This window comes from Pseudopipra pipra, chromosome 16, assembly GCF_036250125.1.
Source record: "Pseudopipra pipra isolate bDixPip1 chromosome 16, bDixPip1.hap1, whole genome shotgun sequence".
In the NCBI taxonomy this organism is placed as follows: domain Eukaryota; kingdom Metazoa; phylum Chordata; class Aves; order Passeriformes; family Pipridae; genus Pseudopipra; species Pseudopipra pipra.
Window position 1 is genome coordinate 825385 of NC_087564.1, and position 22621 is coordinate 848005.

At 52.9% G+C, this 22621-nt stretch overlaps 1 protein-coding gene across 6 annotated transcripts in view; it reads right to left on the reverse strand.

The window, feature by feature from the left end:
• LOC135422882 (ankyrin repeat and fibronectin type-III domain-containing protein 1-like) overlaps nucleotides 1-22621 on the reverse strand; it is a 220454-nt gene that overhangs the window by 57607 nt on the left and 140226 nt on the right. For 4 of the 6 annotated variants that reach the window (XM_064672436.1, XM_064672435.1, XM_064672434.1 and 1 more), the window contains exon 4: nucleotides 16040-16080. In XM_064672436.1, coding sequence (XP_064528506.1) covers nucleotides 16040-16080 — 41 coding nt within the window. Of the gene's footprint in view, nucleotides 1-16039; nucleotides 16081-17062; nucleotides 17162-22621 lie in introns of those variants that run through there. The other 2 variants (XM_064672439.1, XM_064672440.1) reach the window with 2 other exon arrangements.

The window sequence follows — 22621 nt, forward strand, 5'->3', positions numbered from 1 at the left end:
TGGCCATGGAGCTGCAGGAGGACCCTGGGGTTTGTTTCCACGTTCGGTGATGCTGATCTGAATTTCTTCCCCTGGGGAGTGAAAAGAGACAACTCTCAGGGAGGGCAGCGCCGAGAAGAGCGAGGGGACAGGAGCCACCCAATGTGCTCTGACAGTGATTTCGGGTGCACAGCACCCACACCAGTGGCTGTAGGTGGGAGTGATGCTCCCTCCCAGCCTGATCTCTCAGGGCTCCCGGACCCCATGGACCCATGGACCCATGGACCTCAGCTAAACCCACAGATAAGCAGTTCCATGAGCATGGCAGGGCAGGCCCCGCCGCTGCTGAAAGCTCCTGCTCGTGGCTCAAATCGACGTGGCTCCATTACAAACAAACCTGTGGGAGGGAGAGGGAATGAAAGAATCCCTCGAGGAATCTGTAAGGCACTGGAGGAGCTAAAAATAAACACCGGCACCAAGTCAATCTAGAAGCAGAAAGCTAAAATCCCTAATAATACAGGGTTGCCAGGTGGAGGAGGGAGATGCCCAGCACCCTGTGCCCCAGCTCTGCTCATCGAGGATCCCGTGGAGAGTGGGGCCACAGGAATGTGGGACTGAGGGGGCATTGCTGCCTCTGACTGCCCCCAACAGAGCCCAGTTGTCATGTAGGGAAACTTGGCACTTGCTGTGTCTTAGATCTGTGTTTTCAGATCACCTCGAGATGCGCCAGCCAACCCCAGGGAGCCAAGGGGCTTGCACCAAACTCCCCAGTCTCTCCTCCATTCCATTCCCAGCTCCAGAAAGGAAGCCAAATCTGGTGTCCTTTCCAGTTCTGGTCACTATCTTTCCCACATCCCTCAGATGATATCATTCCAATCTCAGGACTCATTTCTGTAGCTATCAGTGCTCCGCTCTGCTGTCTGCCCCCTTCGAGGCCCCTCCAGAGATATGTACCCCAACCCAGGCTTTCCACCCCCTGAATATGTGCCATCACAGACAGAAACCTCAGAGTGTGGGCCATGATGATCTCACAGCTATAAGGTACCAGAAACATTCCTGGAAAGTGGATAAAAGGCTCTGGATGGCAATTCAATTGCAATGTGAAATTCAAATGTGAACTTTAGGACTTCACAGGACCAGAAAAGTCTGGCTCGGATGTGGTTGCGGTAGGTGAAAAGGGTGGAAGAGCCCTGAGTTTATCCACCAGGCACAGAAAGAAAATTCCAGCCCACTGGAAGGTCCCAGCACCTGGGCAAAGACTTGCTCCTGTTGTCCACATCCCCAAGGCCAGCAGGGAAGGATGCATCCCAAAGGCCATTGCAAGAGACCCTCCATGCTTGTACCATCCCAATGCTGCTGTCCATAACAGGGCAACCATGTCCACAGCCAGAGATGTGCCATGGATGGATGCATCCATCTGTGGTCAGGAACAACACCTCTGCCTGTCTGGCTGCCCTGGCAGAGCCAGGGTTCCGAAGGGCAGAACTGGAGGGTCACAAGGCAAGGACAGGCCCCTGGGAGCTGGGGGAGGAGGTAATTCGATGACTTGCACTTGCCTCCCACACCCTGGCGTCAGGCTCGGGTGACTAATGCTCCAGGAAGGGGATGCTGCTCTCCTGACATGGGACACGCTGCTAATCCCGAGGGTTTATCTGTCACTTCCGCGCGCCGGCGGCTGCGGGAACCAGGACCAGCTTCGGTGGGAATTACAGGGCCCCCGCCTCCCACCCAGCCCTGCTCTCCACATGCCTCCTGCCTTCCTGATCCCCCATCCCCGCTCCTTGCTCCCTCTTTTTCAATAAAAGGAGGGAAAAAAGGGTGTTGATGGGTTGTTGGTTAAATCAAAGGAGCTGGGAATGCGTGGGAGCCTCATCAAGATACGCTCCCAACTCTTCTGCCGAAAAGGTAATTCCCTGGGCTGAGAGGGGAGAACAGGACTAGAGTGGGGACAGGGACCCTGAGATTAGCTCAGCTGGTTAAAACTTGGTGCTAAGAACACCATAGTCATGAGTTCAATCCCCTGTGTGGGCCATTCACTTAAGATTTAGACTCCATGATCCCTTCCAGCTCAGAACGTTCTGGGATTCTGACTTGCACCTGGGGTCGATGCCAACACAGAATAGGGAACCACGGAAGCATGGGGGCAAAGTTCCCAGTGACCACCAGCTCTGTGCCCTGCAAAGTGCCTCCCTACCCTGCTGCTCGTTCCAGGGACACCCATGGCCCCCAGCTCCAGGGACACCCATGGCCCCCAGCTCCAGGGACCAGCAGCTCACCCTGACCTGCCCATCGCTTGCACATCCAACACCTCACCTCTGGCTCTGAAGCAAGAGCCCTGGACATGCCTAGAAGGATCCACTCAGCGACACAGACCCCACACCCTGGGTCCCCATGGCAGTGCCCACCAGACCAGTGCCAACTTTTGCCCATGGGCTGATAACCTGTCACCATGCAAGTGCTGGGGCATGCAGCTCAGCAAAAGCCCAGCTCTCCAGCTCAGGAATGTCCAAATAAATACAGAAATACATAAAAAGGCCATAAATAAGGTTGCCTGAGATGGCTGTTTGTCTCCTGCCTGGCTAGGACCCCCTCTCCTCTGCTACTGTTTGCCTTGGCAGATGACAGCTGGGTAATTTGTTTCCATTGCAATGAAGTCCCAATTAACTGGAATAAACTTTTTACACTAAGTGTGTTTGTTTAACAAACTGGCTCTTTCAGAGCCTCACCGAGACCTGATTGATGCATTTGAGGGGAGTGGAAACACGCTGGGTGCTTGGACATTAAAGCTGCAGTGTCTGAGCAGGCCGGGGCTGAAAGGGCTCTCTCTGTGTTTGGGAAATCAGAACTGACACCTCTGATGTCTGGACTGGGACGGGGATTTCAGTGTGGCCTTTGTGTACAAATATTGATGGTTTCACATTTGCTGTAGCTGACACCCCCCTCCAGTGTCCCTGCTGGCTGGGACATCCCCCAGGACCACGCTCTGCTCTGGTGGGAGGAGGTGGGATCCATCACGCTGGACTCAGCAGGTGGTCCCTCCTGGTGACAGCACTGGTGGCTCCAGCCAGCCAACAAAATCCCAAAGGTGGGCCTGACTCCACAGGACACTCTCAGTGAGGCAGGACTGATGTCTTCAGCAGCAGCCATGCTCCTCCTCCCAGCCTTCAGAGATTGGCTTCATGGCTTGTGAAGCCAGGGATTTACAGCAGCAAACCCAAGATGGCTAGAAACCAGTCTGAGATGGCTAGAAACTGGTTGGGAGTCTAGGATTGGTTTCCAGTTCACACCAGAGTTTTCAGCAACTCCCCAGCTGGGGGGAGGAGGGGGAACACAGAAGCTTGATAGGAGCCCAGAAGCAGAGTCCTCCTCATCCTCAGAGCCATCCAGCTGGGATGGAAATGGCAAAGGCAAGTGGACAAATTGCAGAATAGGGTTCTGGCACAACTGGGACCCAACACAGGTGGTCAAGATGCTGTGTGCAGCCAGAGGGGCTTCCTGGAAACATCTGGGAACAAGGGAAACATCTGCAGGCAGCAGCTCTTGTGCTGTACCTCCTTCAGGAAGATTGCTGCTGAGACGACCCTCAGGACAAGCAAAGCTAAGCCCACGCATCTGCTGACAGTGGCCTAGGATCCAGGACAAAACCTTGAATCCAAAGAAGGACAAAAGAGGAGTGCAGTGGGGAAAAGATGACCCAACCACCACTAGCAGTAGTGCCCAAAGGTGGGCACCAACCACCACTCTGGTGGCTCCGGTGGAATATCCCAAGAGAAAGGAAAATCCACAGTGCTGCATGGGAGAGCCCACACCAGGAGCAACCCCCCCTGGAGCTGTATTCCAGCTGCCTGCTGAGACACTGTATGAATAATAAGCACTTCTGTAAAACAAAGCACCTCTGACATCCGAGGGGAGAATGAGTGCAGCTGAGCTTTCTCTCCCTCTGTGCTTTTCCCTTCCTACCTCAAACTGCAAAGAAAAATATCCAATGGCCCCTGCTTGAGATCTGTCAGCTCTGAGGTTTTCTTGAAGCATTCATTGGGAAGGCTTTTCCATTTCAAATGTAAAAATGGGAATTTGCAGGTCCTAGGGTTCCTTTCATCTCCTTCTCCAGCCCATTTCCTCAAAGCACTGCACTCATTCCCATGGGGCAAGGTGGTGTTTTCCTGTGGCTGGGGGTTGAGCTGATCTCGCACAATCCTCAGTAAAATGCCCAAAGACAACTTCCCTGGGCTGTCCACAGCTTGATTCAGTCAAGTCTTTCATTAGGTGTAAAAAACATTATTCAGTGTTTCAGGCCCTGGCACAGGTTGCCCAGAGAAGCTGTGGCTGCCCCATCCCTGGAAGTGTTTCAGGTCGGATGGGGCTTGGAACAACCTGGAACAGGAAGGTGTCCCTGTCCATGGCAGGGGTGGAACAGGATGAGCTTTAAGGTCCCTTCCAACCCAGGCCATTCTATGATTCCATGATTCTTCAGTAATTATTATCAACTCTCCCTGACTTCAGGGTGTGTTGAAGCCACCAGTGGCAAGACTGAAAGCGGAGCTCTGTGCTGGCTGCCCAGGCTCCCTGTGCAGTCCATAGGGAGATGAGGCACTTCTGGGTGAGGAATTAATTTCCACATAAATTAGGTAGCAATACTGGAGGTGCTGCCCTTTTACATGATGTCCCAAGCATGAAGATAGAAGCGAGCACCCTCACCCTCATCTCTTCCCACTGCACATCTCCTGAGAGCCACCACACTCCTCTAAATCCGGTGTCTGTCAATGCCAGGAACTGTGGGAGAGCTCAAAGCCACGGATCACTCCTCTATGCACAGCATTTTGTTAGGATGCAGGAAAGACAGCGCATTTTCCTCCTTTTAATACCCTTTGTCGCACTCTTCCCTGAGCAAATTAGCGCTACCTCCATGTCTCCCCACAGTCTGCCCAGCACAGCCCTGTTCCCTCTGATTAGCCCTCCCAGAGCAGAGCCAGAGGATAAACACCAATGCTGGAGCTCCCAGAGACCTGGCTGGTTGCTTGCAGGGCTAATGCTGTTATTTCTACCACTACTGGAAATCTCGCTTCTCAGGAGCTCAGGAGCTCGGAGAAGGGCTGTAGAGCCACCACCCACAGCACACGGCAAGTCCAGAGGAGGCCACGGAGATGCTCCAAGAGCTGGAGCCCCTCTGCTCTGGAGCCAGGTTGGGACAGCTGGGGGTGTTCACCTGGAGAAGAGAAGGCTCCAGGGAGACCTGAGAACCCCTTCCAGGGCCTAAAGGGGCTCCAGGAGAGCTGGAGAGGGACTTGGGACAAGGGCCTGGAGGGACAGGCCAAGGGGGAATGGCTTCCCACTGCCAGAGGGCAGGGTTAGATGGGATATTGGGAAGGAATTGTTGACTGTGAGGGTGGTGAGGCCCTGGCACAGGCTGGCTGTAGAAGCTGTGGCTGCCCCATCCCTTGGGAGAGCACGCTGCCCAAGACTAGGTTGGATGGGGCTTGGATTCACCTGGGCTAGTGGAAGGTGTCCCTGCCCATGGCAGGGGATTGGAATGAGATGGTCTTTAAGGCCCATTCCAATCCAAAGCATGCCGTGATTCTCCAGTTCCGTGGCCCAGCTGTCAATCTGGTGCTGACGGTGGGAGCGTGGGGAGAAAACACCACAATGGGGTTTGAATAAAAAGCCAGATTAATCTGTGGCTGTTCCAGGAAATTGTACCTGAGCCCTTGCTCGTGCTGTGCTGAGAGGCAAAGCAGCGAGCTCTTAAGCTGCTGTGAGGCAGAGAGACTGGGAAAGGAGAATGAGGAAGGGAAATTTTCCCTCACGAGCAGAAATTTAACACACTCAACCCTCCTGAAACCTGCTACGATGAGGTACGTGATCAGCAGTCTCTGCGTAGGAGGGTGGCAGGATTGAAGAGGAGGGCACTGCACACTTACAATACACGGCATTGTACGTTTTTCTTTAGAATTACAGATCTTTTAGCAGTTGGTACTTGAATAAATATAGGTTTTACCTTCTCACCAAGGACTGGGACAAGGCACAGCACATCATACCTGAGCCACCACAGCACTGCGGGAGCTCAGCCTGAAATACGTGTTCACAGTGGATAAGAAATAATGTGTTATCGAGGATTTGGGTCTGTGAGTTGTGCGGTAGAAGATTCACAGAGCCAGCAGTTAAATCATAGAGTCATGGAAGGGTTTGGGTTGGGAGAGACCTTTAAGGGCCATTAGTTCCAACCTCCTGCCATGGAGTGCAGAATAGAGTGGTCAATACAAATGAAAAATTACAATGTGTAGGAAAGTGATTAGGGAAACAAAAGAAGGGGGAAATGCATGGCTGGACATGGAAAATCTGTTGCTGGGAGCCAAAATCTAGCAATAGGTCTGGTTTTAAGGAGCATTAGAGCTACTTCAAAGCAGAGTCTGTAGGACTGCTTAAATGATGCAGAAAAGAAGAAAACACAGTCGATTGTTATTCTGTGTTTGGGAAAAAAAGATGAATAAAATAACTCCTAGGAGAGATAAAACTCTCCTAAACCACTAGCATCCATGCTTACATCTAATGTGGCCAAACAGCACCAACCAGCCAACGCGTACCCAAGGCCGGGGAGAGTTTTCTGGGCTCTGCTGCTTGTTTTGAGCTAAGTTCAAGGCTGCCACATCCAGATGGAAATGACTCCTTCCCACCAACATTCCCATCCAGCAGAGAAGATGACCTAGTCAACAACAGAATGGTCAGCCTGATACAGGGCCCAGAAGGCAGGGCTCATCTGGAATTAAATTAAGAAATAATTAAAGGATGTAAGTTCTAATTAAAGTCAGCCAGTGTGTCTTGGTGGAAGAGATGTTGTCGACTGAGCCCGCTGTCACTCTTTAATGAACACACCTTCCGGGAACAGGCCCGCTGGACGTTACGGCTCAGTTCAAAGTGCTTCCTCACGTCTTGATTTCAGAAGATGGGACTGCACAGCACCAATAAAGCACATTAAATAGATTTAGAGCCGTCTGACAGGCCTCACACAGGAGCTGTCGATGGGGAATCGTTAGCAAGGCTCCAGGGGGAACACGCCAGTCGATATTTTCATTGATGATCGAGACAAAAATACAAAATCCTCACTCAAAAAATTAGCAGATGACAGGAAGATTGATGTAATGGTAAATATTGATGAGGAGAGAGAGAAATGTGGGCTGCTTGGTAGTGCTGAGCCCATTCAAACACTGTACATGTTAATGCCGCCCAGCGCAGGATGACGCAGCTATGGAGAGGGATTTCAGGCCGTATTTATGAACAGGGACTGGATCCCAGACAAGAGAGAGCCTCCAGGAAGGCTCAAGGGTCACCACGGCTCTAATGTGATGCTGTGATGAAAAGAGCTGAGGCAGCTCTTGGGGGAGCTGCATGTCCTGCATTGCTGGGACTGACAGTGACACTCCTGTAATTAAGGTGCCCACGTTGACAGGGGACACTAAAACAGCAGAGCCTGGAGGGATGAGTCACAAATTGATCTGAAGGCTGGAGAGAATATCTTGCTGTGAAAGATTTGAGCTATATTGGGTTTATTGATAAAAAATCTGCCACCCGCCCAAAACCAGAGTGGTGCCAACTGCTTTTATCCAGTGAGACATGGCAAGAGGCAGGGACTGGGAGATGGAGTCCAACAAGTTCTAGTAAGTTTTGGGTCAGGATTAGGTGCCTCTCAAGGATGCTTAGAGGATTAGAGAACTCTCAGAAGGCAACCACAACCTCTTCAGGAGCTTGTGGCAACATTTACATCCCTGTAGAACACAGGACACCAAAGGAGGGATCTAATAGACCTTTTCTTACCTGAATCCCACCCAAATGACTCCCAGAGGATAACTGGCCCTCCGAGGCTAACTCCTGCCATACACCAGGGTGAAGACTCAGGAGATATGTTTAATGGCTTTAAACTGATAGAGAGTACGTTTAGATTAGATCTGATTCCTCCCTGTGAGGGTGGTGAGGCCCTGGCACAGGTTGCCCAGAGAAGCTGTGGCTGCCCCATCCCTGGAAGTGTCCAAGGCCAGGTTGGACAGGGCTTGGAGCAACCTGGGCTAGTGGAAAGTGTCCCTGCCCATGGCAGGGGGTGGAATGAGGTGAGTTTTAAGGTCCCTTCCAACCAAAATCACTCTGTGATTTTATGAGACAGCACCAGCCTTGGAGCAACGAGGAGCTGGGGAGGCACCGAGCTCCTTGAAGGTTCTGACCTACATGTCTGGCTTGCTATGAGAAGTCCCCATCAAGTGTTGTGCCAGAAGCAAAGCATGAGGGAAAGGGTCCTTCAGTCCTGGAGAAAGCCCAGCAGTGATTGCTGGCTAAGCAGCTCAGGAAAAACCTCAACCCACTTCTCCCTCTTGGTACCTGGCTGTGGGACTGGTGGCTGCTGTGGGCGGGAGCGTTATCTCCCAGGGCTAAAGCACCTCTGTGTTGACTCACTGCAGCAAACACTTTGCTCTCTTGCTTAGGGGAGAATGCAGCCTCGGTTATTTGTTAAAAAATGCCCATCTTCCTACGCTCGGCTCCCTCCCTGTGATTAATGCCGAGCGCCGCAGTCGTGGCAGGGCTGCAGCTGCTGCTGAGGTGGCTCCTGCACCCGGCTCAGCGCTGAGCTGGCACCATCAGCCTCCCAGCACCACCAGCAGGGGAGGCAGACCCGGGGTCAGAGCAGCAGGGCAGGCAGTCGCCATCACAATGTCCCCACCAAAGGCCAGGGATGCCCAGTGCCCAGGTACGAAGGGGCCATGCCCGCTCTGCTCCTGTTTGCAGAAGCAGCAGCAGGGAGAGGTACCCCTGCTGTGGGCAACAAAGACTGAGCACCCGCCCCAACCCCAGTGGACATTTTGGGGAACAGAATCCAGAAAGTGCCCAATTCAAGGGAACACAAACCCTTCGGTTGGGACAACAGGAAGCAAAATTTAAAGACTTTGAGTCCTTGTGTGGCAGTGCTGGAGGCAGGGAATCAGGGCCAGGCAGGTTTTCAATTGGACTGGAACTGAAATTACAGGGGGCTTAAAACCCCATCCCTGCTTTGGTTTAAAGAAAGGGGCTGGGGGGATCGGAGAAAAAAGCCCTGCAAGTTTCTATGACAACTGGTACAGTGAGAGCCCACACTGCAACCTCACTTAACACATTAAAACCTGCACAGAAACAATGAAACCCAAAACTTTATTTCACACCAGGGCTGGGAGGGTCATTCCCAGCTGGAGAGCAGGGGCATGGTAAGGGGTTGGTCTAGGGGTGCCCTGGCCTGGGCACCCAGAGCAGGGTGAGTTCAGCCAGCCCCAAAAACTCGTTCTGCTGTCCCCTGGGCTCTGGGGACCACTGAAACCAAGCAGTCCTTGTTCTGACCTCCCTTGAGATAAGATATGTAATTTGGTTATAAAGGGCATCTTTGTCCTGAAAAATCATGGATCTAGAATGGTTTGGGTTGGAAAGGACCTTAAAGATCATCATCTTCCACTCCCCTGCCATGGTCAGGGACACCTTCCACTAAACCAGGTGAATCTAAACCCTGTCCAGCCTTGCCTGGAACACTTCCAGGGATGGGGCACCCACAGCTTCTCTGGCAACCTGTGCCGGGGCCTCACCACCCTCACAGGGAGGAATTCCTCCTAATACCCAATCTAAATCTCTCCTCTTTTACTTTAAAACCATTCCCCCTTGTCCTATCACTGTCTGTCCATGTAAAAATCGTCTCCTTCCTTTTAATAAGCTCCTTTAAGGCCACAATGAGGTGTCCTTGGAGCCTTCTCTTCTCCAGGCTGAACACCCCCAGATCTCCCAGCCTGTCTCCAGAGCAGAGGGTCCAGCTCTTGAAGCATCTTTGTGACCTCCTCTGGCCCCATTGTGGATGCAGAGCACTCCACTTTGATCCTCCAGCCCCAGCAGGCACAGAAGCCCAGGGTGAGCACTCTCACCTGAGAAGCAATAAAAAAGAAAATGTGTAAGAGCTGTATTCACCCAGGCTTCACCAAAACAGTGGTTTTCAGCAGGACACAGAGGTCCTGGCACTGGAGCACTGATCAGGCTCCCCAGGGCAGTGGGCACAGCACCAAGGCTGACAGAGCTCAAAAAGCATTTGGATGATACCCTCAGGCACAGGATGTGACTCTCGGGGATGGTCCTGTGCAGGGCCAGGAGTGGGACTGGATGATCCTCGTGGGACCCTTCCAACTCAGCACATCCTGTGATTCTGTGATTCTGTGACTTACCAGGCACATAATGCAGTGCTGCCCTCCGAAGCTGCCTGGAGAGGGGGCCAAAAGCAGGACAGTTGGACCCTTGGCAGGGGCCCTTTGCTGTTCACCAGCCTCAAACCGGCACCAGTGTCACAGCTTGGGAAGCAAATGGCAAAATTAGCCTGGGTGAAGAGCCTAGATGCCACTGGGCAAAACAGTGGGGTGATGGCCTCCTCCATGCCCGAGCTTCTGCTGGATCCCTGCCAGTTCTGCTCCTCATCAGGGTGTGTCCTGCTCCCTCTGCAGCCACAGAGGAACAGCAATGGAGCTGATCCAAGGCAACTCTCTGCCATGCCATGAGATACCTCCCACTGCTCATTCCCACTGCTGCTAACCCCCAGCTCCCTCTTACCTCCCCCTGTTCATTCCTGCTTCTCCTAACCCCCTGCTCCCAGGCTGCTCAGGGTCAGCTCTGCTCTCCATTCCCAGATTGGCATTTGTCAAATAACCACGTTTCTCCAAAGTGCCTTTCCAGGATTCCCTTCCTTTCCCAGCACTCCAAGAGGATTAAAGCCCCGTTACCTGCCTGGAGCTTAGACTGAATCCAGTGGCCAAACTCCAGGGGAAATGTTGTTTAAGTTTGCTGTACAGTTTCAGTGGCTGAACCCCTCTGGTGAGATACCAGCACTGGAATCTCCTTGAATTATGTTGTGTGTAAAAGAGTTCACTCTCGACTCTCCAGTAATTGCCTTAGCCAGGATTTGGGGTTGGAAGTGAGGAGCCCATGTTTCTAATCCCTTCTAGAGGGCTCCACTCCCCTTCAGCTGCCAACCTGCACCCACCCCACAGACCTCAACACCTCTCTTCCACCCTCCACCGTTTTGGTCGTCCCATTCCAGAGATGCTAGTGGTGGCACTTCATCCTTTCCTACAACCAAAGCTGGGAAAAGTGTTCTCCAACCCTGTTGGGGGTGGTCTGGGAGCAGTTTCTAGCAGCATTGAGTATCCCATGGTTCAGTGCAGAGAGATTGTCTTGGCATTGCTTCCCCTACCCCATCATTCCTTGCCATCATCAGCACCATCTCTCCCCACTTTCCATGTGCATCCTCCTCCCACTGTTCAGCACTTGGAACCTGAGCTACCTGCTGAGCATCCCAGCTGAATGACTCTTAGCCACTGCAGAAGTCAAACATAGCCTGTATGTGTGTGATTATCATCGTTACCAGAGCAATAATGTCTGAGCGAAGGAGGCAACGAAATGAACACTCTGCTCAGGAACACATCGCGCTTACTATGATGGCCCTTAATGCTTCCAAAATGTAAATACTGATTTCTAGATCTTTAAAACCACCACGGTTTTACAAGATAATGATTCAGCAAGGAAACACTTTCATCTAAGTGCTGGCACAGAAAGGTTTGAGTCTGGGAGATGAAATGTTCTGCTGTACGAGGAGGGTGACAAGGAATTAGCTGCGGAGACAGCTCGGTGTAATGACTGCGAGGCAAAACAAACAGGAGCTGCTGCTTTCTGGGAGGTGGTTTCAAAGGTTCCTCGTGTGTTTACACATCTGAGGCTGGAGGACAGAAGGCGGGGGCAGCCTTTAATCTGAGATGGAGGCAGATCTACCTGAAAGGGCTGTGGGATTCTGCTGGAGCAGGAATGGTATCCGAGACAGCAGGGCTCTCCAGCACAGCCACATTGTCCCAAGGGACAGGAGGAGCGGATCAATGGAGAGCCTTTTGTGTCACTACAGCTGTGTCTCTCTTGACACCTCAAAGTGCCAGGCACACATTCACTGCTCCCAAGTGACAGCTCTCCTGACAGCTGAGCATTGCTCTCGGCACAGGACACAGCGCGGGGAGGGACGTGGCAGCTCCCACTGCAAATCAGTGACACTTTAATTAAGCCCAGGTATTTCACCCTGCATTTGCCAGGGGTTTTATGAGTGTTATTACTACCAGCAGTTCCTTCTGGTTTGAAGAAACTGAGTTCCAGTTGGTGCCTGATACTGAAGAGCAAAGATGTGCCCGGGGGAATCAGCAAACACACCGGACAACCTCGGTTCCTGACAAGAGACTTCCACACAGATGGTAATTACGTCCTGTCCCAGAAGAGCCTATTCCTGTCTCTGAGCAAGGTGTCCCTGGGTCCTCAGCCAGTGGCTCCTTGCTTGGGAAACTGCCTTGAGAGAGCAGCCAGGGCCCTCTGTTAGAAGCTTGGAAGAACCTCTGGAAGCCTGGATATTCTAACAACTGTATGAGCATCTTACAAAAAACTGGGGTGACAAAGGAGTGAGCAGGTCAGGGGCTGGACTCACCCCACTTGGTGCTTCTTCCCCGATCCCTACAAGCTCTGGTCAGATCCCAGATGGAGCTAGGCTGCAGCCAGGGTTGCCCAAACTTCATCAGATGAGAATTATTAGCTCAGGATATATCAATATGACATCTGAACAACCTGCTTTGGAAACACAGGAAGGCATCCGTCCCTGTTCACACAACATGGCTGGAGCAGCCAGTGTAGATGAGGACATCTGTGCAGATGTTGACTCACAGCTGGAACTGTGGCCATTCCCAACACACCAGGCTCCTCTCCCAGGCATTTCAGCTATGGGAACTCATGGTGTGCCTGTTCTTCCTTGCCTGGTCTCTACCCCTTTCAGTTCACAATTGATGTAACTTTTCTTAAAATTAATGCTTCAGCCTTCTCAACTCAGGCTGCATCCCCCCATTTAACATGGAAAGAGGGAACAATAATTCCCAGACCAAAAGCCTGGAGTCCCAACTCCTAATATGGGCCAGCTCTTGCAGGAACATCCATAAACATGCTCACTGAAGCCCTTGGAAGCAGAAGTGCCTTCCCCAGAGTGGGCAGAAGCAGCGTTTCAGCTCCAGTGGCTCCAACCTGGGCACCTCTGACCTCCCTTCCTTTCCACTCCATATTTGGGGCAACGCAGAAGAAGATCTGTACCTTAAAACCTCATGGATGTAATGGGGGGGGGAAGAGCCATCAAAGGCTGGTGGGTGAGGGTGGACACTGCTCCATGCCCTTGATGAGCACTGGGATATTCTGGGCACTTAGGGAACACCCAGCTGCTGGCTGAGACAGACTGATGGTAACTATGGGGTGAGAACAGCATTTCCATTTCTGAAGGGAAGAGGCGTCAAAGGAGGGAACTCAGGACAACACAAGAAAACTCAGCTTGATGGAGCGTCCAGGGAGGAGGAGGAGGGCACCTGATCAGAGAAAGCTGAGCATGGCAGGAATGGAGCAAGAGTCACTCCCAGAACAAGTGGTGACAAAACCCACTGCTGATATTTCTGGCATGTGTGTCTTTCCTTTTTCTATTTCCACAACCTCCACCTTCTGTGAGAGCCCCGAAGCCCCAGCCTGAGAGCAGGGCTGTTCTGACCCTGCTCCCGCAGCTCAGGGCTTTGGTGGCAGGTGAACTGCTGCCTTGGAAGCCAGAAAAGGAAAAGCAGAGGCGAGGCACATTCAGTTTGCTTTGGCATACAGGAGCTGGAGGAGCAGCAGCCCCCTCACAGACTTCTCTGGGCTCACCATCCTTGCCACACAGATGTGTCCAGGAACCGGCACAGCTTGGCTCAGCTCTGGGAACCAGCTGCTTCCCACGCTCTGGCTGCTCGCCACCACCTTGCCCAGGGCTCAGGGAACTGTGAATGCAGGCTGTGGAGCTGCTGCAGAAGAGCTGAGCTCTTCCAAGCCCTTGGCAGGTCCACCAGACCTCTGGCAGCTTGCATGGATCTTTCTTTGCTGAGGAAGACCAGCTATAGCCCTGCCAGAGACTGAAGGGTCTGTAAAGCATCTGGTCCAGCCTTGCAGATGGGTTGTGACAGTGCCAGGGTCAGCCAGTGGATCAAAAAGCCGAATGGGGTGGGGGCAGTGGCAACAAACTCACCAGTCACAACCCCAAAACAGCTACTGTAGAGCATAAATAGGATGGGCATTAACCAGTGTTATGACTAGCCAAGTCACAGATGGTATCACAAGCTGCTGGGCCAAACCATGGAGGTCCCGTGGCCTCGTGGCACAGAGGAACAAGCACCCATAAGACAACCTGTATCTACAAGACCTCCTGCACCAGCACTCCCCACTCTGACCCAACAGCTCCACGCCTTCAGCGAGATGGGAAGCCCATGTTCTCCCACTCAAGATAGGGAAACATTCCTCATTTCTCAGAGGAGATGAGTTATAAATGTAGCCCCACAAATTGTTGCTACCTGCCGCCAAAACCACCCCGCAGGAAATCCCAACAGTAAAAGCTTTTTACATATTTCCTCCAGATCTCTTGCTTAAAGCCTCCCCAAAGCTTCAGCTGGAATAGAGACACTGGAGATGCTTCAATCTGTTCTAAGCCTGCTTGTCAAAACACAGACTCCTCACAAGCACACAGCAGCACTACAGAAAGGAGCACCGAAATCCTGCACAGCTGTTGGGAGAGGTCACAGAAACACGGAGATGAGTCCTTTGCCAAATGTGTGTTCATTTTGTTGTTGCATCCACAGTGACTCCACAACCTCCTGAGATATTCCTCTGATCTCCCAGAAAGCCATACGGGATTAAACAGCCTGGGAAATGGCTCAGGCTGTATTTCCAGAAGTCTTTAGCTGCCTGCAGTCTTGGAAAGCTGATGAGCTGCACTGCCTTGAGGTGAGGGGGCAGAGGAGCTCCCTGCAATCAGACTTTCAGCATGGACCTAAAAACCAGCATTGAGCTTTAGAAACTTTTGGTGGCATAAAGAGGGACCAGCAGACAGGGGAAGAACATGCACACACACACACTTGCTCTCCCATCAAAGACAGGGAGCAGGCAGGTCTGTACAACGCTCCGTGACAGAGTCTGCCCTCTTTGGACATGCTCCCTCTGACGCCAAGCCTAACTCGGACCAAGGATGCTGCCAGGGTGCTTGCACTGCCGGGATGCAGCACTGCAGGAACCCTTTGGAAAGCAGCAAAGGGCAGAAGAACAGTGAGTTTTGGAGAAGAAATTTCCTCAACCCAGTTCCTTCTGAATTTTCCGAAACCATGCTCCTCTGACAATCCTGCGGGTCAAAGCACTGTCCTGCAACTCCAAATCCACCTGTGGTTTTTTGTCACAAGAAAGATGATAATCTATAGACCTTCACTCCCCCAAGGAGAGCAAGAGCAACACAAGGTCCCACACACGACATGCTCAGCAGCACAACACCCAGTTCTGTGTCAGGGCAGAACCGAACCTCTCAGCAGGAAGATTCTGCCGTTATCCAAACAATGATGGCCACAAATCCATCCTTCCAGCAGGCACAACCTTCTCGCTTGAAGGTGCCGTGCCGGGGCAAGGCTCTGTTACCTGGTCTGCACACTAAGTAACCAACTGCCCACATTAGTGGGGTGGTTTGCAGCAACTTTGCTCATGTCCAGGATTCCAAAGAGCCTCTCCTCCCCCCCTCAGCTCATGGTGCTGTTCCAACCCCAGTGGATGGAAGAGGACAGACATCACCATCAAAGCACGGTGGTGGGAGACGTGCGTCAAGATCAGCCCGTGGTGACACGGAACGAAACCCTTCTATTCTCCAATGCAGCTCAGCTGTGCAAATCAGGAGCAGAGGGAGTCAGAGGTGGGAAAGGTCACCCCTGCTCCCAGCTCTGTCCCTCAGGCTCAGCCAAGCTGTCATGGTTCCTTCTGACCTGATTGAGCGATTTGCATATGCCCCGAAGCCAGGATGACTGACAGCCCTTCCACTGTTATCCTCACTTGTGTAATTGCAGCAGCTATTCTTGTACATTGAAATGTCTAATCTTAGCAAGGCACGGAGCTGCTGGGGAATATGGACCAGCCGGGAATTTCCATGCAATTACTCACCACTGCTACTGGCACTTACTTTGGCTGGTAGAAGTCCTTCTTGTCTGCAGACCCCAGGCTCTGTAAAACACAAAAGACAGAGGTATTTATTTTTTTTAACCCTTCGCCAAGCAAGTATCACTGATAAGAATGTGTGGGGAGCAGGGAAAGGACATGTCTATTATTTTTCTGCCCAGTGGGTCTGAGTGGGCTGGACAGGACAGCTCAGACCTCCAGCCACCCAACAGCCATAGGCAGAGCCCACAGCAGCCAAGGATGTAAAAGCAGAGAGCTAAAGCAAAGATGAAGGGATGCATTAGATCTGAAACCAATGTATTCAGGCATGTCTGCATCTCCTGTCACCTGCAGAAGTGTGGCACCTTGTGTCAGGAGGGCACTCATGTCCTTTTGAGTCCGCCCAGCTGGGAAGAGGACAAAGTGCAGGGTTTTGTGGAGGGACCAAGCTACCACCACTGCAGAGACCCTCCGGCAGGGCAGTGGCTGAGCCCTAGGCCCACAGTTACCCCCAGGAGCAGGACCACAAAATCCTTCTGTCAAAACAATGTCAGACCCCAAGCATGCACAAAACTGGGAAGTAGAGACAGCCCCAATCCTCGCTCAGGTTCCCATGTGCTGCCAACTCCACTCCCAGCACGATCTAATAGAAGTCTGAGAGAATCAAAGATGGGCTGCTGGGGTGTCAGGGTCCCCTGGGAGACCCTAGCCAGGCTGATCCTCCCCACGGGGACCCTGGGGGCGATTGGCACTCCACAGACCCCACTTTGGGTGCAAAGTGCACAACAGAGAGCATGGGCACAGCCCCAGGCCTGGCCCTGCTGTCTGATGCACCCCACAGACACCATGGGCTCTCTCCCAACACCTCCTGACACGGAGACACACTAGGTGGGGGCTGGCCCCCGACCCTGCTCCGAGGCCCTGGCTCATGGCACGCACTCTGTGAGCACAGGAGAGTCCCTGCACCGTGGGATGTGCAGGGACAGGCTGTGCCCAGCTCGGCGGGATGCTCACGGTCCTGGGACAGACAGACACAGACCCACCGAACCTGGGTGTCAGCAAAGCCGTCGCACAGCCACAGCCCTCTCCTCCTCCTCCTCCTTCCCCTCCTGGTCTGGGGGTGATCCTCGTCCTGGCCCCGTGCTGGTGGGCAGCAGTGTGTGCCAGGGTGGAGCAGGCTCGTGGGAAGCCCGCTCGGGCTCTGGGGCGGCTGTTGTAGTTTTGCTCCGTGGTTGCCAGGCAATGCCGAGCTCCAGCTCGGAACAACGGGAGCAGCGGGGCCGAATGCTAATCAGGGCTGCAAGAGCAAAGCTTCCCCTCACCAGCCAAAGCCATGGGGAGCTCCCACCCTGGGGCTGAAAAGCCAGCAGGGAGAGGAGGGCTCCAGCTTTTAAGCAGGTGGGGATCCACTGTCACCAAAACATCCCCCAAAAGGGAGCTCTGGCCAAACCAGCGAGATGGGGACATAGTTTGGTGGTGGCCAACCCTCTCCATGGCACAGAGATGTTGGTCAGCCAGTGGCACAGTGGAGAGGCTGCAACCACCCCACAGTGTGGGGTACGTGGGCCTGGATGTATGTCACCCTCGTGCTCATCTCGGGGCACACACCTGAGCTCCATCTCGAGGTAGGGCTGGGAGCACACAAGGAGTTGCCCTTTGGGATGAGAAGCTCATTGGAAATGGCTGAAGATGTGTCAGGGGAGGTTTAGGTTGGATCTCAGGAAAAGGTTCTTCCCCCAGAGGGTGGTTGGGCACTGAACAGGCTCCCCAGGGCACTGGGCACAGTACCAGGGCTGCCAGAGCTCAAGGAGTGTTTGGACAACGCTCTCAGGGACAGGGTGGGATTTTAGGGGTGTCCTGGGCAGGGCCAAGAGTTGGTTGGATGATCCTTGTGGATCCTTCCAACTCAGGAGATTATGTGATTCTCTGGTTCTCAGATCTCACCTGCCCATGTGCCAATTGCCATGTTGGTGCAAGAGCTCTGAGCAATCCCCACCAGCTGGAGATGGGTTCACCCCTGGGCTCTCCCTGACGCTTCTCTGACCCGACGGCAGCAAAGCCCCGTGGATCAATGGCCAGAGACCAAACTGGGGTGATCCAATGCTGTCACAGCACGCCCAGAGAGGTGGGGGAGTATCCATCCTTGGAGACATCCAAGACTCACTGGACATGGCCCTGGGTGTCCAGGACTATTTGGTGTAGGTGACCCTGCCTGGAGCAGGGTTGGGCTGGGTGATGTCCAGGAAATCCCTACATCTCCTAAACCACTCCATGCATTCCTGAGGCAACAGAGAAACAAGCACAGCAGTAACTTCACAGGGTGAGCACCCTGAGTGAGGGGATCTGTCCTCCAAGCCCACAGCATATCTTTGTTGCAGCTATGGATTGGTTTCAGCAAAGCTCATGAGTCACAACAAATTCAGTTCCTTCTGCTCTCTGTCCTAGTGGGGATCACAGACAACTGTTGATATTTAAGGAGAAAACACCTGCAGTTTTCTCAACACTACTGAAACAACACCTGCAAAACCTGCACCCCACACAGCCAGGCACTCCACCTAGCTATGGCTGAGGTCCATGGGAAAAGCTCCCATCAGTGCCAAAGCCAGAACTAGGATTTTCAATATCTGGGAAAAAACAATGAGGCACTAACTTTGCAGAGAGATAACCCCCCCCCAACAGTAAATTGGGTGGTGATCGCAGTAACGACGAGCCAAAATTGCTGATTTTAAAGCTTAGTAAGAAAATAGCAAATAAGGAGGAGAAGCAGAATTCCAGCAATATGACCAAGGAATTGGGACTGGAGCAAGACCAGGAGCAGGGCTATTGCCCCTGCACAGCCCTTTGCCTCCTTACTCTCTTCCCAGAGGAGAACAGCAGGCAAATGGAGTTACACGGGTCCATCCCACCACCCTGAATTTCTCTCTGCCAAGCAAGCACAAAACCAAGGTGGCAGTGGATCCAGAGGGCTCCAGGAGAGCATCAGAAATCACCAGTGAATGGAGGAGAGATTGCTGGAGGCCTTTCCAAGGGCAGGGACATCACAACCACCTGGTAGGAACTGGCCCAGAGCACTGAGAGAGCTCAGAGCAGAATCTGGGCAGATCCTCCCAGTCAGGGGATCACTGATGGTTTGAAGAGAGTAATAAGGAATCATGTAGGGAACAGGTGATGGGAGGCTGAGGGCAGGACCGAGTGTGGGCATTGCCCTCTGTGGTGTCACACATGAAGGGACATCAGTGTGGGCTGGGACAATGCCACCAGCCATCACCTCGGTCCCACTGGGCAGCAGTCTCAGCAACCCCCAGAGGGGAAGCTTAGGGAAAAGTGGCCAAAGGAAGGGTGGGATGTAAGGAAGCAGAGTGGGGCAAAGGGAACACACAGCACTGGGATTGAACAGTTTTCAGTGGGAAGGATAGAGCTGACTAGATAAACCAGTGCAGAGGGGACTGGCCTTACTGGGAGCTGGGACTGTCTTTTCTTTTCCTGCCGGTGCCTGAAAACGCAGGAACTGAAAGAAGCAAATGAGCAAAAGGTGGCCTGGTGTTTTCCTGTGCCTTCTGGGAGGAAAGATCAATTCCTCCCAAACTGAGAGGGGATCTGGAGGCTTTCATCTCTGCAAGCAAACAATAAAAGCTCAAACGCCGGCCTGCATGTGTGCACTGCTCCTGGATGGTCTCCAGGCTTCCAGGGGAGCATCTGCTCGTGGCTCCTGTGCATCAAGGCATAGCTGGGGACTCCAGAGAGGCACGGCTGCAGCGGGATGGCTCAGCTTCCAAAGAAATCTGGGAGGCCCACAGGTTCCCAGAGACCTCCTGCTGTTGCTCAGGATGCTAGGGACACCCTGGCCTTCCTGGGATGGGGCGAGTGGAGCATCACCTGGTTCAGAGAGTCCCCTGTGAGCCCCAAGCCTGCAGTGTGAGTCACCTCCAGTGGGACCTGCTCCTTCTCGTTTGCTCACTTCATTGATGACTCAGGATTTAGGAAGCACAGTTTAAATCCCTTAATGAAATAATGGAGAGAGTGATTTTTATCAGCCTGTCTTTTTAAAACAAATACCTCAAGCGAGCCTTGTGCCCACCTCCACCCTTTCCTCCCAAGCCACATGGGCATGGGCAGCATGGAGGCACTGGGGGGGGCATGAGCAGCCCCTCCAGCCCTGGTATGTGGCACTGGGCAAAGCAGCTACCAAAAGTTACCAGCCTTCCCCCTCCATCCCCTGAGTGCTCATGCTCCCGCTGCCAGCAGGGCCAGGAGGAGGAGGCAGGGCACCAGGGAGCTGTCCCAGATGATGGAGGTCCTGCCCCCAGAAGTGTCCAAGGTCAGGTTGGATGAGGCTGGGAGCAACCCGGTCTAGTAGAAGGTGTCCCTGCCCATGGAATGGCAGGGAATAAGAATGTCTTTAAGGTCCCTTCCAACACAAATCCTTCCATGGTTCTATGATTCTATGGTCCCTGGCAGTGCCCCCAGTGCCTCCCCCCCAGTCACGGACCTTTGAGCACCTGCCCTTTTGGGTGTGTCTTCGGGCATCATCTTGGACTGATTTTCTCTGGAGAGAAACCAGCCACTGGAGCAGAGGTAGCAGCAGAAGGAGACACTGATGTCAAGCTCCTGGGTGCCAGGATGTTGTCTACCAAGGAGCAGGGCCTGCCTGCCAATATGATTAACAAAGTGTCTCGAGGTCATTGTCATTTCCATCAGTATCCTCTGTCTCTCCCCATGCATGAGCTGGGCTCACATTGCCTCTGCTGTGGTTAAGGGACCTCTGTGTGATGCTCAGAGCCCTCTGCCCTGACAGAAAAGCCCAACATCAGTGCTGTAAATGCAGCCTCACAGAAACACCTGGGAAATGCTGCAAAGGAAAGGGAAGGTAACAGGACACCAGCTTCCCTGGGGCTTTTAGAAACAGAAGATCACAGAACAGATTGGAAGGGACCTTAAAACTCATCTTATTCCAGCCCCCTGCCATGGGCAGGGACACCTTCCACTAGCCCAGGTTGCTCCAAGCCCTGTCCAACCTGGTCTTGGACACTTCCAGGGATACAGGGGCAGCCACAGCTTCTCTGGGCAACCTGTGCCAGGGCCTCACCACCCTCACAGGGAACAATTTCTTTCTAATACCCAATCTAAATCTCCCCTTTTTCAGCGTAAAGCCATTCCCCCTTGTCCTGTCCCTCCAGGCCCTCATCCAAAGTCCCTCTCCAGCTCAGTTGAAGACCCTTTAAGCCCTGGAAGGGGCTCTCAGGTCGCCCTGGAGCCTTCTCTTTTCCAGGTTGGACACCCCCAACTCTCTGAGCTGAGAGGCCAGACTAGATTTACCAGACATAAGGGTCCATACTGAGGTTCTCAGAAATCACCTCTGCCAGGGTGTAAAAATGCAGCCTCCAGAGGAACACCCAGTGACATCTGGGCCTGTGCTAGGGCTTGTCGAGTGGCATCGAAACCAGTGGACCAGGGAGAAGATATCTCATCTTCCTGGCGGTGTTCCCAGCACTGCCCTTCCCACCCCTCCCCTGGTGCAGGGTGATGGAAGGGACACACAGGTGACAGCCCAGCTCCCTCTGGCACTGCAAAACAGGCTCCTTGTGCACATAAGACGTGTACAAAGTGTTAAAGACATTTCTGGGCTCGTCTCTATTTAAAACACAACCTACAGTTATCCAAGGGCTTTTTTAACCTGTTAGCATGAGTCCAGGAGAGGACACAGGCTGGAGCCCCTCTGCTCTGGAGCCAGGCTGGGACAGCTGGGGGTGTTCACCTGGAGAAGAGAAGGCTCCAGGGAGACCTGAGAGCCCCTTCCAGGGCCTAAAGGGGCTCCAGGAGAGCTGGAGAGGGACTGGGGACAAGGGATGGAGGGACAGAGAATGGCTTCCCAGTGCCAGAGGGCAGGGCTAGATGGGATATTGGGGAGAAATTGTTCCCTGTGAGGGTGGTGAGGCCCTGGCACAGGTTGCCCAGAGAAGCTGTGGCTGCCCCATCCCTGGAAGTGCCCAAGGTCTGGTTGGACAGGGCTTGGAGCAACCTGGGCTAGTGGAAGGTGTCCCTGCCCATGGCAGGGGGTGAGATGAGATGGGCTTTAAGGTCCCTTCCAACCCAAGAACATTCCTTGATTCTACGAATCTGGGCCAATATGAGTGCTTGAAATTGTTCACTTAATTTCTCTTTTCATGCACTAACTACATAATTTTGCATGTTATTTAAATTCTATATTTCCCAAGCTCCAGTTACACAATACAGATAACATACCAGGCCAGCTTCCCTAGGCCAGCTCATCTCCAGAGCCAGCCTTGCTGGTCCCTGGTCAGAATTAGCACAACATGCTGCAGACAGAAACAATGAGTGATACAAAGGAGTGTGCTGAATTCCAAAATTCAGCCAATAAGCTGGGGAGATAACAGACGCTGAGTTGGAAACAAGGATGCTCACAGAGGGGCTAAGACAGATACCTCTGTATTATTTATGTATTCCCTCCAGCAGACATCAATCTTGTTGTACTTTTTCCTCTCCTAAATGTTGCCAAGCATAATCTCAGCTCATCTTTTTTTCTAGGCAGTGTCCCTGGGAGAACGAACTTATTAGTGAGGCTGGAGAAGCCTCGTGCAATTATTTA